Here is a 12,500-nt window from a genome sequence, read left to right as displayed (position 1 = left end):
CCTGTCCGTCTCAGTACCTCTGTAACAGTCCTGTCCGTCTCAGTACCTCTGTAACAGTCCTGTCCGTCTCAGTACCTCTGTAACAGTCCTGTCCGTCTCAGTACCTCAGTAACAGTCCTGTCTGTCTCAGTACCTCTCTAACAGTCCTGTCTGTCTCAGTAACTCTCTAACAGTCCTGTCTGTCTCAGTACCTCTGTAACAGTCCTGTCTGTCTCAGTACCTCCGTAACAGTCCTGTCTGTCTCAGTACCTCCGTAACAGTCCTGTCTGTCTCAGTACCGCCGTAACAGTCCTGTCTCAGTACCTCCGTAACAGTCCTGTCTCAGTACCTCCGTAACAGTCCTGTCTCAGTACCTCTGTAACAGTCCTGTCTGTCTCAGTACCTCTGTAACAGTCCTGTCTGTCTCAGTACCTCTGTAACAGTCCTGTCTGTCTCAGTACCTCTGTAACAGTCCTGTCTGTCTCAGTACCTCTGTAACAGTCCTGTCTGTCTCAGTACCTCTGTAACAGTCCTGTCTCAGTACCTCTGTAACAGTCCTGTCTCAGTACCTCTGTAACAGTCCTGTCTCAGTACCTCTGTAACAGTCCTGTCTCAGTACCTCTGTAACAGTCCTGTCTCAGTACCTCTGTAACAGTCCTGTCTCAGTACCTCTGTAACAGTCCTGTCTCAGTACCTCTGTAACAGTCCTGTCTGTCTCAGTACCTCTGTAACAGTCCTGTCTGTCTCAGTACCTCTGTAACAGTCCTGTCTGTCTCAGTACCTCTGTAACAGTCCTGTCTGTCTCAGTACCTCTGTAACAGTCCTGTCTGTCTCAGTACCTCTGTAACAGTCCTGTCTGTCTCAGTACCTCTGTAACAGTCCTGTCTGTCTCAGTACCTCTGTAACAGTCCTGTCTGTCTCAGTACCTCTGTAACAGTCCTGTCTGTCTCAGTACCTCTGTCACAGTCCTGTCTCAGTATCTCTGTAACAGTCCTGTCTGTCTCAGAACCTCTGTAACAGTCCTGTCTGTCTCAGTATCTCTGTAACAGTCCTGTCTGTCTCAGAACCTCTGTAACAGTCCTGTCTGTCTCAGTACCTCTGTCACAGTCCTGTCTGTCTCGGTATCTCTGTAACAGTCCTGTCTGTCTCGGTACCTCTGTAACAGTCCTGTCTGTCTCGGTACCTCTGTAACAGTCCTGTCTCAGTATCTCTGTAACAGTCCTGTCTCAGTACCTCTGTAACAGTCCTGTCTGTCTCAGTACCTCTGTAACAGTCCTGTCTGTCTCAGTACCTCTGTCACAGTCCTGTCTGTCTCAGTATCTCTGTCACAGTCCTGTCTGTCTCAGTACCTCTGTCACAGTCCTGTCTGTCTCAGTACCTCTGTAACAGTCCTGTCTGTCTCAGTACCTCTGTAACAGTCCTGTCTGTCTCAGTACCTCTGTAACAGTCCTGTCTGTCTCAGTACCTCTGTAACAGTCCTGTCTGTCTCAGTACCTCTGTAACAGTCCTGTCTGTCTCAGTACCTCTGTAACAGTCCTGTCTGTCTCAGTACCTCTGTAACAGTCCTGTCTGTCTCAGTACCTCTGTAACAGTCCTGTCTGTCTCAGTACCTCTGTAACAGTCCTGTCTGTCTCAGTACCTCTGTAACAGTCCTGTCTGTCTCAGTACCTCTGTAACAGTCCTGTCTGTCTCAGTACCTCTGTAACAGTCCTGTCTGTCTCAGTACCTCTGTAACAGTCCTGTCTGTCTCAGTACCTCTGTAACAGTCCTGTCTGTCTCAGTACCTCTGTAACAGTCCTGTCTGTCTCAGTACCTCTGTAACAGTCCTGTCTGTCTCAGTACCTCTGTAACAGTCCTGTCTGTCTCAGTACCTCTGTAACAGTCCTGTCTGTCTCAGTACCTCTGTAACAGTCCTGTCTGTCTCAGTACCTCTGTAACAGTCCTGTCTGTCTCAGTACCTCTGTAACAGTCATGTCTGTCTCAGTACCTCTGTAACAGTCCTGTCTGTCTCAGTACCTCTGTAACAGTCCTGTCTGTCTCAGTACCTCTGTAACAGTCCTGTCTGTCTCAGTACCTCTGTAACAGTCCTGTCTGTCTCAGTACCTCTGTAACAGTCCTGTCTGTCTCAGTACCTCTAACAGTCCTGTCTCAGTACCTCTGTAACAGTCCTGTCTGTCTCAGTACCTCTGTAACAGTCCTGTCTCAGTACCTCTGTAACAGTCCTGTCTCAGTACCTCTGTAACAGTCCTGTCTCAGTACCTCTGTAACAGTCCTGTCTGTCTCAGTACCTCTGTCACAGTCCTGTCTGTCTCGGTATCTCTGTAACAGTCCTGTCTGTCTCGGTACCTCTGTAACAGTCCTGTCTGTCTCGGTACCTCTGTAACAGTCCTGTCTCAGTATCTCTGTAACAGTCCTGTCTCAGTACCTCTGTAACAGTCCTGTCTGTCTCAGTACCTCTGTAACAGTCCTGTCTGTCTCAGTACCTCTGTCACAGTCCTGTCTGTCTCAGTATCTCTGTCACAGTCCTGTCTGTCTCAGTACCTCTGTCACAGTCCTGTCTGTCTCAGTACCTCTGTAACAGTCCTGTCTGTCTCAGTACCTCTGTAACAGTCCTGTCTGTCTCAGTACCTCTGTAACAGTCCTGTCTGTCTCAGTACCTCTGTAACAGTCCTGTCTGTCTCAGTACCTCTGTAACAGTCCTGTCTGTCTCAGTACCTCTGTAACAGTCCTGTCTGTCTCAGTACCTCTGTAACAGTCCTGTCTGTCTCAGTACCTCTGTAACAGTCCTGTCTGTCTCAGTACCTCTGTAACAGTCCTGTCTGTCTCAGTACCTCTGTAACAGTCCTGTCTGTCTCAGTACCTCTGTAACAGTCCTGTCTGTCTCAGTACCTCTGTAACAGTCCTGTCTGTCTCAGTACCTCTGTAACAGTCCTGTCTGTCTCAGTACCTCTGTAACAGTCCTGTCTGTCTCAGTACCTCTGTAACAGTCCTGTCTGTCTCAGTACCTCTGTAACAGTCCTGTCTGTCTCAGTACCTCTGTAACAGTCCTGTCTGTCTCAGTACCTCTGTAACAGTCCTGTCTGTCTCAGTACCTCTGTAACAGTCCTGTCTGTCTCAGTACCTCTGTAACAGTCCTGTCTGTCTCAGTACCTCTGTAACAGTCATGTCTGTCTCAGTACCTCTGTAACAGTCCTGTCTGTCTCAGTACCTCTGTAACAGTCCTGTCTGTCTCAGTACCTCTGTAACAGTCCTGTCTGTCTCAGTACCTCTGTAACAGTCCTGTCTGTCTCAGTACCTCTGTAACAGTCCTGTCTGTCTCAGTACCTCTAACAGTCCTGTCTCAGTACCTCTGTAACAGTCCTGTCTGTCTCAGTACCTCTGTAACAGTCCTGTCTCAGTACCTCTGTAACAGTCCTGTCTCAGTACCTCTGTAACAGTCCTGTCTCAGTACCTCTGTAACAGTCCTGTCTGTCTCAGTACCTCTGTAACAGTCCTGTCTGTCTCAGTACCTCTGTAACAGTCCTGTCTGTCTCAGTACCTCTGTAACAGTCCTGTCTGTCTCAGTACCTCTGTAACAGTCCTGTCTGTCTCAGTACCTCTGTAACAGTCCTGTCTGTCTCAGTACCTCTGTAACAGTCCTGTCTGTCTCAGTACCTCTGTCACAGTCCTGTCTCAGTATCTCTGTCACAGTCCTGTCTGTCTCAGTATCTCTGTAACAGTCCTGTCTGTCTCAGTACCTCCGTAACAGTCCTGTTTGTCTCAGTACCTCTGTAACAGTCCTGTCTCAGTACCTCTGTAAAAGTCCTGTCTCAGTACCTCTGTAAAAGTCCTGTCTCAGTACCTCTGTAACAGTCCTGTCTGTCTCAGTACCTCTGTAACAGTCCTGTCTGTCTCAGTACCTCTGTAACAGTCCTGTCTGTCTCAGTACCTCTGTAACAGTCCTCTCTGTCTCAGTACCTCTGTAACAGTCCTGTCTGTCTCAGTACCTCTGTAACAGTCCTGTCTGTCTCAGTACCTCTGTAACAGTCCTGTCTGTCTCAGTACCTCTGTAACAGTCCTGTCTGTCTCAGTACCTCTGTAACAGTCCTGTCTGTCTCAGTACCTCTGTCACAGTCCTGTCTGTCTCAGTACCTCTGTCACAGTCCTGTCTCAGTATCTCTGTCACAGTCCTGTCTGTCTCAGTATCTCTGTCACAGTCCTGTCTGTCTCAGTATCTCTGTAACAGTCCTGTCTGTCTCAGTACCTCTGTAACAGTCCTGTCTGTCTCAGTACCTCTGTAACAGTCCTGTCTGTCTCAGTACCTCTGTAACAGTCCTGTCTGTCTCAGTACCTCTGTAACAGTCCTGTCTGTCTCAGTACCTCTGTAACAGTCCTGTCTGTCTCAGTACCTCTGTAACAGTCCTGTCTGTCTCAGTACCTCTGTCACAGTCCTGTCTCAGTATCTCTGTCACAGTCCTGTCTGTCTCAGTATCTCTGTCACAGTCCTGTCTGTCTCAGTATCTCTGTAACAGTCCTGTCTGTCTCAGTACCTCCGTAACAGTCCTGTTTGTCTCAGTACCTCTGTAACAGTCCTGTCTCAGTACCTCTGTAAAAGTCCTGTCTCAGTACCTCTGTAAAAGTCCTGTCTCAGTACCTCTGTAACAGTCCTGTCTGTCTCAGTACCTCTGTAACAGTCCTGTCTGTCTCAGTACCTCTGTAACAGTCCTCTCTGTCTCAGTACCTCTGTAACAGTCCTCTCTGTCTCAGTACCTCTGTAACAGTCCTCTCTGTCTCAGTACCTCTGTAACAGTCCTGTCTGTCTCAGTACCTCTGTAACAGTCCTGTCTGTCTCAGTACCTCTGTAACAGTCCTGTCTGTCTCAGTACCTCTGTAACAGTCCTGTCTGTCTCAGTACCTCTGTAACAGCCCTGTCTGTCTCAGTACCTCTGTAACAGTCCTGTCTCAGTACCTCTGTAACAGTCCTGTCTCAGTACCTCTGTAACAGTCCTGTCTCAGTACCTCTGTAACAGTCCTGTCTCAGTACCTCTGTAACAGTCCTGTCTCAGTACCTCTGTAACAGTCCTGTCTCAGTACCTCTGTAACAGTCCTGTCTCAGTACCTCTGTAACAGTCCTGTCTCAGTACCTCTGTAACAGTCCTGTCTCAGTACCTCTGTAACAGTCCTGTCTCAGTACCTCTGTAACAGTCCTGTCTCAGTACCTCTGTAACAGTCCTGTCTCAGTACCTCTGTAACAGTCCTGTCTCAGTACCTCTGTAACAGTCCTGTCTCAGTACCTCTGTAACAGTCCTGTCTCAGTACCTCTGTAACAGTCCTGTCTCAGTACCTCTGTAACAGTCCTGTCTCAGTACCTCTGTAACAGTCCTGTCTCAGTACCTCTGTAACAGTCCTGTCTCAGTACCTCTGTAACAGTCCTGTCTCAGTACCTCTGTAACAGTCCTGTCTCAGTACCTCTGTAACAGTCCTGTCTCAGTACCTCTGTAACAGTCCTGTCTCAGTACCTCTGTAACAGTCCTGTCTCAGTACCTCTGTAACAGTCCTGTCTCAGTACCTCTGTAACAGTCCTGTCTCAGTACCTCTGTAACAGTCCTGTCTGTCTCAGTACCTCTGTAACAGTCCTGTCTCAGTACCTCTGTAACAGTCCTGTCTGTCTCAGTACCTCTGTAACAGTCCTGTCTGTCTCAGTACCTCTGTAACAGTCCTGTCTGTCTCAGTACCTCTGTAACAGCCCTGTCTGTCTCAGTACCTCTGTAACAGTCCTGTCTCAGTACCTCTGTAACAGTCCTGTCTCAGTACCTCTGTAACAGTCCTGTCTCAGTACCTCTGTAACAGTCCTGTCTCAGTACCTCTGTAACAGTCCTGTCTCAGTACCTCTGTAACAGTCCTGTCTCAGTACCTCTGTAACAGTCCTGTCTCAGTACCTCTGTAACAGTCCTGTCTCAGTACCTCTGTAACAGTCCTGTCTCAGTACCTCTGTAACAGTCCTGTCTCAGTACCTCTGTAACAGTCCTGTCTCAGTACCTCTGTAACAGTCCTGTCTCAGTACCTCTGTAACAGTCCTGTCTCAGTACCTCTGTAACAGTCCTGTCTCAGTACCTCTGTAACAGTCCTGTCTGTCTCAGTACCTCTGTAACAGTCCTGTCTCAGTACCTCTGTAACAGTCCTGTCTGTCTCAGTACCTCTGTAACAGTCCTGTCTGTCTCAGTACCTCTGTAACAGCCCTGTCTGTCTCAGTACCTCTGTAACAGTCCTGTCTCAGTACCTCTGTAACAGTCCTGTCTCAGTACCTCTGTAACAGTCCTGTCTCAGTACCTCTGTAACAGTCCTGTCTCAGTACCTCTGTAACAGTCCTGTCTCAGTACCTCTGTAACAGTCCTGTCTCAGTACCTCTGTAACAGTCCTGTCTCAGTACCTCTGTAACAGTCCTGTCTCAGTACCTCTGTAACAGTCCTGTCTCAGTACCTCTGTAACAGTCCTGTCTGTCTCAGTATGCTGTTGCCTGGCTATTAAAGGGACAGGCAGCTATTTGAGAATGGGGGTTGTTAAATTGAAGTGTTAAGGTATCTCCATTATATTCCAATCTGCTACATTGTGTTTCAGCTCACTGAACAGCCTACCAAACACCCAGTACTCTGTAACCATGGAGACGACACAGACAGCAGCAGAGTTGAACGTGTTTATGTCCAATGTTCCCGTATTACCTGCATAGTGCACTACTTTTGACTGAGAAGCTACTAAGCACAGGGCCAGGGGGCCACTAATGACGATGTCACAAGGCCAGGGGGCCACTAATGATGATGTCACAAGGCCAGGGGGCCACTAATGATGATGTCACAAGGCCAGGGGGCCACTAAATGATGAAGTCACAGGGCCAGGGGGCCACTAAATGATGATGTCACAGGGTCAGGGGGTCACTAATGATGATGTCACAGGGCCAGGGCCACTAATGATGATGTCAAGGGAAGATAGCTATACTTGACTTACCTTTCTGTACGAGTCTTCTATTGTTGGGTCATATTTCTCCACGAAAATCCCCTGAACAAACTGTACAGTCTGTAGAGAGAGAGAGAGAAGAGAGAGAGACAGAGAGAGAAGAGAGAGACAGAGAGAGAGACAGAGAGAGAGAGAGATAGACAGAGAGAGAGAGAGAGAGAGAGAAGAGACCGACAGAGAGAGAGAGACAGACAAGAGAGAGAAGAGAGAGAAAGAGAGACAGACAAGAGAGAGAGAGAGAGAAAAGAGAGAGACAGAGAGAAAGAGAGAGACAGAGAGATAGACAGAGCGAGAGACAAGAGAGAGAAAAGAGAGAGAGAGAGAGAGAGAGAGAGAAGAGCGAGAGAGAGAGAGAGAAGAGAGAGAGAGAGAGAGAGAAAGAGAGAGACAGAGAGAAGAGCGAGAGACAGAAGAGAAGGTGAGTTAATAAATGAGATTGTAGAAGGTTGCAGGCTGTGAGGCAGATTCCCATTCTAGACGCCCACACAGCTTTAGTAAATGAATCTCAACAGGTGGCTCATGATTGTCTTTAATATACTGAAATACACACTGTTGTGTCCCAAATGGCACCCTATTCCCTATATAGTGCACTACTTTTGACCAGAGCCAAGAGGCGCAATATATAGAGGATAGGGTGTCATTTGGGAGCAGACACTGAGTTATACAGAAGACCTGTTATCCTCAGACTAGGACAGGAAGAAAAGCATGTAAAAAATGAAACCATTTAACAACATAACACCTCCTAGGACTAGGACAGGAAGAACACACTGAGCTAACTGGGATTAACGGACGTCAGGAGACTGAAGAACACACTGAGCTGACTGGGATTAACGGACGTCAGGAGACTGAAGAACACACTGAGCTGACTGGGATTAACGGACGTCGGGAGACTGAAGAACACACTGAGCTGAATGGGACTAACGGACGTCAGGAGACTGAAGAACACACTGAGCTAACTGGGATTAACGGACGTCGGGAGACTGAAGAACACACTGAGCTGACTGGGATTAACGGACGTCGGGAGACTGAAGAACACACTGAGCTGACTGGGATTAACGGACGTCAGGAGACTGAAGAACACACTGAGCTGACTGGGATTAACGGACGTCAGGAGACTGAAGAACACACTGAGCTAACTGGGATTAACGGACGTCAGGAGACTGAAGAACACACTGAGCTGACTGGGATTAACAGACGTCAGGAGACTGAAGAACACACTGAGCTGAATGGGACTAACGGACGTCAGGAGACTGAAGAACACACTGAGCTAACTGGGATTAATGGACGTCAGGAGACTGAAGAACACACTGAGCTGACTGGGATTAACGGACGTCAGGAGACTGAAGAACACACTGAGTTGACCGGGATTAACGGACGTCAGGAGACTGAAGAACACACTGAGCTGACTGGGATTAACGGACGTCAGGAGACTGAAGAACACACTGAGTTGACTGGGATTAACGGACGTCAGGAGACTGAAGAACACACTGAGCTGACTGGGATTAACGGACGTCAGGAGACTGAAGAACACACTGAGCTGAATGGGACTAACGGACGTCAGGAGACTGAAGAACACACTGAGCTGACTGGGATTAACGGACGTCAGGAGACTGAAGAACACACTGAGCTGAATGGGACTAACGGACGTCAGGAGACTGAAGAACACACTGAGCTGACTGGGATTAACGGACGTCAGGAGATTGAAGAACACACTGAGCTGACTGGGATTAACGGACGTCAGGAGACTGAAGAACACACTGAGCTGAATGGGACTAACGGACGTCAGGAGACTGAAGAACACACTGAGCTGACTGGGATTAACGGACGTCAGGAGACTGAAGAACACACTGAGCTGACTGGGATTAACGGACGTCAGGAGACTGAAGAACACACTGAGCTGAATGGGACTAACGGACGTCAGGAGACTGAAGAACACACTGAGCTGAATGGGACTAACGGACGTCAGGAGACTGAAGAACACACTGAGCTGACTGGGATTAACGGACGTCAGGAGACTGAAGAACACACTGAGCTGACTGGGATTAACGGACGTCAGGAGACTGAAGAACACACTGAGCTGAATGGGACTAACGGACGTCAGGAGACTGAAGAACACACTGAGCTGACTGGGATTAACGGACGTCAGGAGACTGAAGAACACACTGAGCTGACTGGGATTAACGGACGTCAGGAGACTGAAGAACACACTGAGCTGAATGGGACTAACGGACGTCAGGAGACTGAAGAACACACTGAGCTGAATGGGACTAACGGACGTCAGGAGACTGAAGAACACACTGAGCTGACTGGGATTAACGGACGTCAGGAGACTGAAGAACACACTGAGCTGACTGGGATTAACGGACGTCAGGAGACTGAAGAACACACTGAGCTAACTGGGATTAACGGACGTCAGGAGACTGAAGAACACACTGAGCTGACTGAGACTAACGGACGTCAGGAGACTGAAGAACACACTGAGCTGACTGGGATTAACGGACGTCAGGAGACTGAAGAAGACACTGAGCTGACTGGGATTAACGGACGTCAGGAGACTGAAGAACACACTGAGCTGACTGAGACTAACGGACGTCAGGAGACTGAAGAACACACTGAGCTGACTGAGATTAACGGACGTCAGGAGACTGAAGAACACACTGAGCTGAATGGGATTAACGGACGTCAGGAGACTGAAGAACACACTGAGCTAACTGGGATTAACGGACGTCAGGAGACTGAAGAACACACTGAGCTAACTGGGATTAACGGACGTCAGGAGACTGAAGAACACACTGAGCTGAATGGGATTAATGGACGTCAGGAGACTGAAGAACACACTGAGCTGAATGGGATTAACGGACGTCAGGAGACTGAAGAACACACTGAGTTGACTGGTACTAACGAACGTCAGGAGACTGAAGAACACACTGAGCTAACTGGGATTAACAGACGTCAGGAGACTGAAGAACACACTGAGCTGACTGGGACTAACGAACGTCAGGAGACTGAAGAACACACTGAGCTAACTGGGATTAACGGACGTCAGGAGACTGAAGAACACACTGAGCTGAATGGGATTAACGGACGTCAGGAGACTGAAGAACACACTGAGCTGACTGGGACTAACGAACGTCAGGAGACTGAACAACACACTGAGTTGACTGGGATTAACGGACGTCAGGAGACTGAAGAACACACTGAGCTGACTGGGATTAACGGACGTCAGGAGACTGAAGAACACACTGAGCTGACTGGGATTAACGGACGTCAGGAGACCGAAGAACACACTGAGCTGACTGGGATTAACGGACGTCAGGAGACTGAAGAACACACTGAGCTGAATGGGATTAACGGACGTCAGGAGACTGAAGAACACACTGAGCTGACTGGGACTAACGAACGTCAGGAGACTGAACAACACACTGAGTTGACTGGGATTAACGGACGTCAGGAGACTGAAGAACACACTGAGCTGACTGGGATTAACGGACGTCAGGAGACTGAAGAACACACTGAGCTGACTGGGATTAACGGACGTCAGGAGACCGAAGAACACACTGAGCTGACTGGGATTAACGGACGTCAGGAGACTGAAGAACACACTGAGCTAACTGGGATTAACGGACGTCAGGAGACTGAAGAACACACTGAGCTGACTGAGACTAACGGACGTCAGGAGACTGAAGAACACACTGAGCTAACTGGGATTAACGGACGTCAGGAGACTGAAGAACACACTGAGCTGAATGGGACTAACGGACGTCAGGAGACTGAAGAACACACTGAGCTAACTGGGATTAACGGACGTCAGGAGACTGAAGAACACACTGAGCTAACTGGGATTAACGGACGTCAGGAGAATGAAGAACACACTGAGCTGACTGGGATTAACGGACGTCAGGAGACTGAAGAACACACTGAGCTGAATGGGACTAACGGACGTCAGGAGACTGAAAAACACACTGAGCTGACTGGGATTAACGGACGTCAGGAGACTGAAGAACACACTGAGTTGACTGGGGCTAACGGACGTCAGGAGACTGAAGAACACGCTGAGCTGACTGGGATTAACGGACGTCAGGAGATTGAAGAACACACTGAGCTGACTGGGATTAACGGACGTCAGGAGACTGAAGAACACACTGAGTTGACCGGGATTAACGGACGTCAAGAGATTGAAGAACACACTGAGCTGACCGGGATTAACGGACATCAGGAGACTGAAGAAGACACTGAGCTGACCGGGATTAACGGCAGACAGTGAGAGTGAGAACGTTACAAGATGAAGGGCTACTCTCTCTGTGTGTGTGTGTGTGTGTGTGTGTGTGTGTGTGTGTGTGTGTGTGTGTGTGTGTGTGTGTGTGTGTGTGTGTGTGTGTGTGTGTGTGTGTGTGTGTGTGTGTGTGTGTGTCGACTGTACAGATTACAAAATGAGAGGACATTGGGAGAGTCACCTGGCAGACATATTAACATAGAACTATTAACATAGAACCACCATGTATACTATAGAGGGGAGAGTGACCTGGCAGACATATTAACATAGAACTATTAACATAGAACTACCATGCATACTATAGAGGGGAGAGTCACCTGGGAGACATATTAACATAGAACTATTAACATAGAACTACCATGTATACTATAGAGGGGAGAGTCACCTGGCAGACATATTAACATAGAACTATTAACATAGAACTACCATGTATACTATAGAGGGGAGAGTCACCTGGCAGACATATTAACATAGAACTATTAACATAGAACTACCATGTATACTATAGAGGGGAGAGTGACCTGACAGACATATTAACATAGAACTATTAACATAGAACTACCATTTATACTACAGAGGGGAGAGTCACCTGACAGACATATTAACATAGAACTATTAACATAGAACTACCAGGTATATTATAGAGGGGAGAGTCACCTGGCAGACATATTAACATAGAACTATTAACATAGAACTACTATGTATACTATAGAGGGGAGAGTGACCTGACAGACATATTAACATAGAACTATTAACATAGAACTACCATGTATACTATAGAGGGGAGAGTGACCTGACAGACATATTAACATAGAACTATTAACATAGAACTACCATGTATACTATAGAGGGGAGAGGCACCTGGCAGACATATTAACATAGAACTATTAACATAGAACTACCATGTATACTATAGAGGGGAGAGTCACCTGGCAGACATATTAACACAGAACTATTAACATAGAACTACCATGTATACTATAGAGGGGAGAGTGACCTGACAGACATATTAACATAGAACTATTAACATAGAACTACCATGTATACTATAGAGGGGAGAGTGACCTGACAGACATATTAACGTAGAACTATTAACATAGAACTATTAACATAGAACTACCACGTATACTATAGAGGGGAGAGTCACCTGGCAGACCTATTAACATAGAACTATTAACATAGAACTACTATGTATACTACAGAGGGGAGAGTCACCTGCCGTTTTTCTCTCTATACAACACTCCAAACACATCATGTC

The 12,500-nt window shown here is 47.7% G+C and overlaps 1 protein-coding gene across 1 annotated transcript in view; it reads right to left on the bottom strand.

Annotated features, from left to right (window-relative positions):
- Window positions 1–12,500, bottom strand: part of LOC129838868 (ras-related protein Rap-1b) — a 125,683-nt gene that overhangs the window by 28,880 nt on the left and 84,303 nt on the right. Inside the window, exon 3 of the mRNA XM_055906101.1 lies at window positions 6,961–7,029. Within this exon, the coding sequence (XP_055762076.1) occupies window positions 6,961–7,029 (69 nt within the window). The remainder of the gene's footprint in view (window positions 1–6,960; window positions 7,030–12,500) is intronic.

The sequence above is a fragment of the Salvelinus fontinalis genome, chromosome 39 (genome assembly GCF_029448725.1).
Source record: "Salvelinus fontinalis isolate EN_2023a chromosome 39, ASM2944872v1, whole genome shotgun sequence".
NCBI classification, from domain to species: domain Eukaryota; kingdom Metazoa; phylum Chordata; class Actinopteri; order Salmoniformes; family Salmonidae; genus Salvelinus; species Salvelinus fontinalis.
This window is presented reverse-complemented; position numbering and strand designations above follow the sequence as displayed.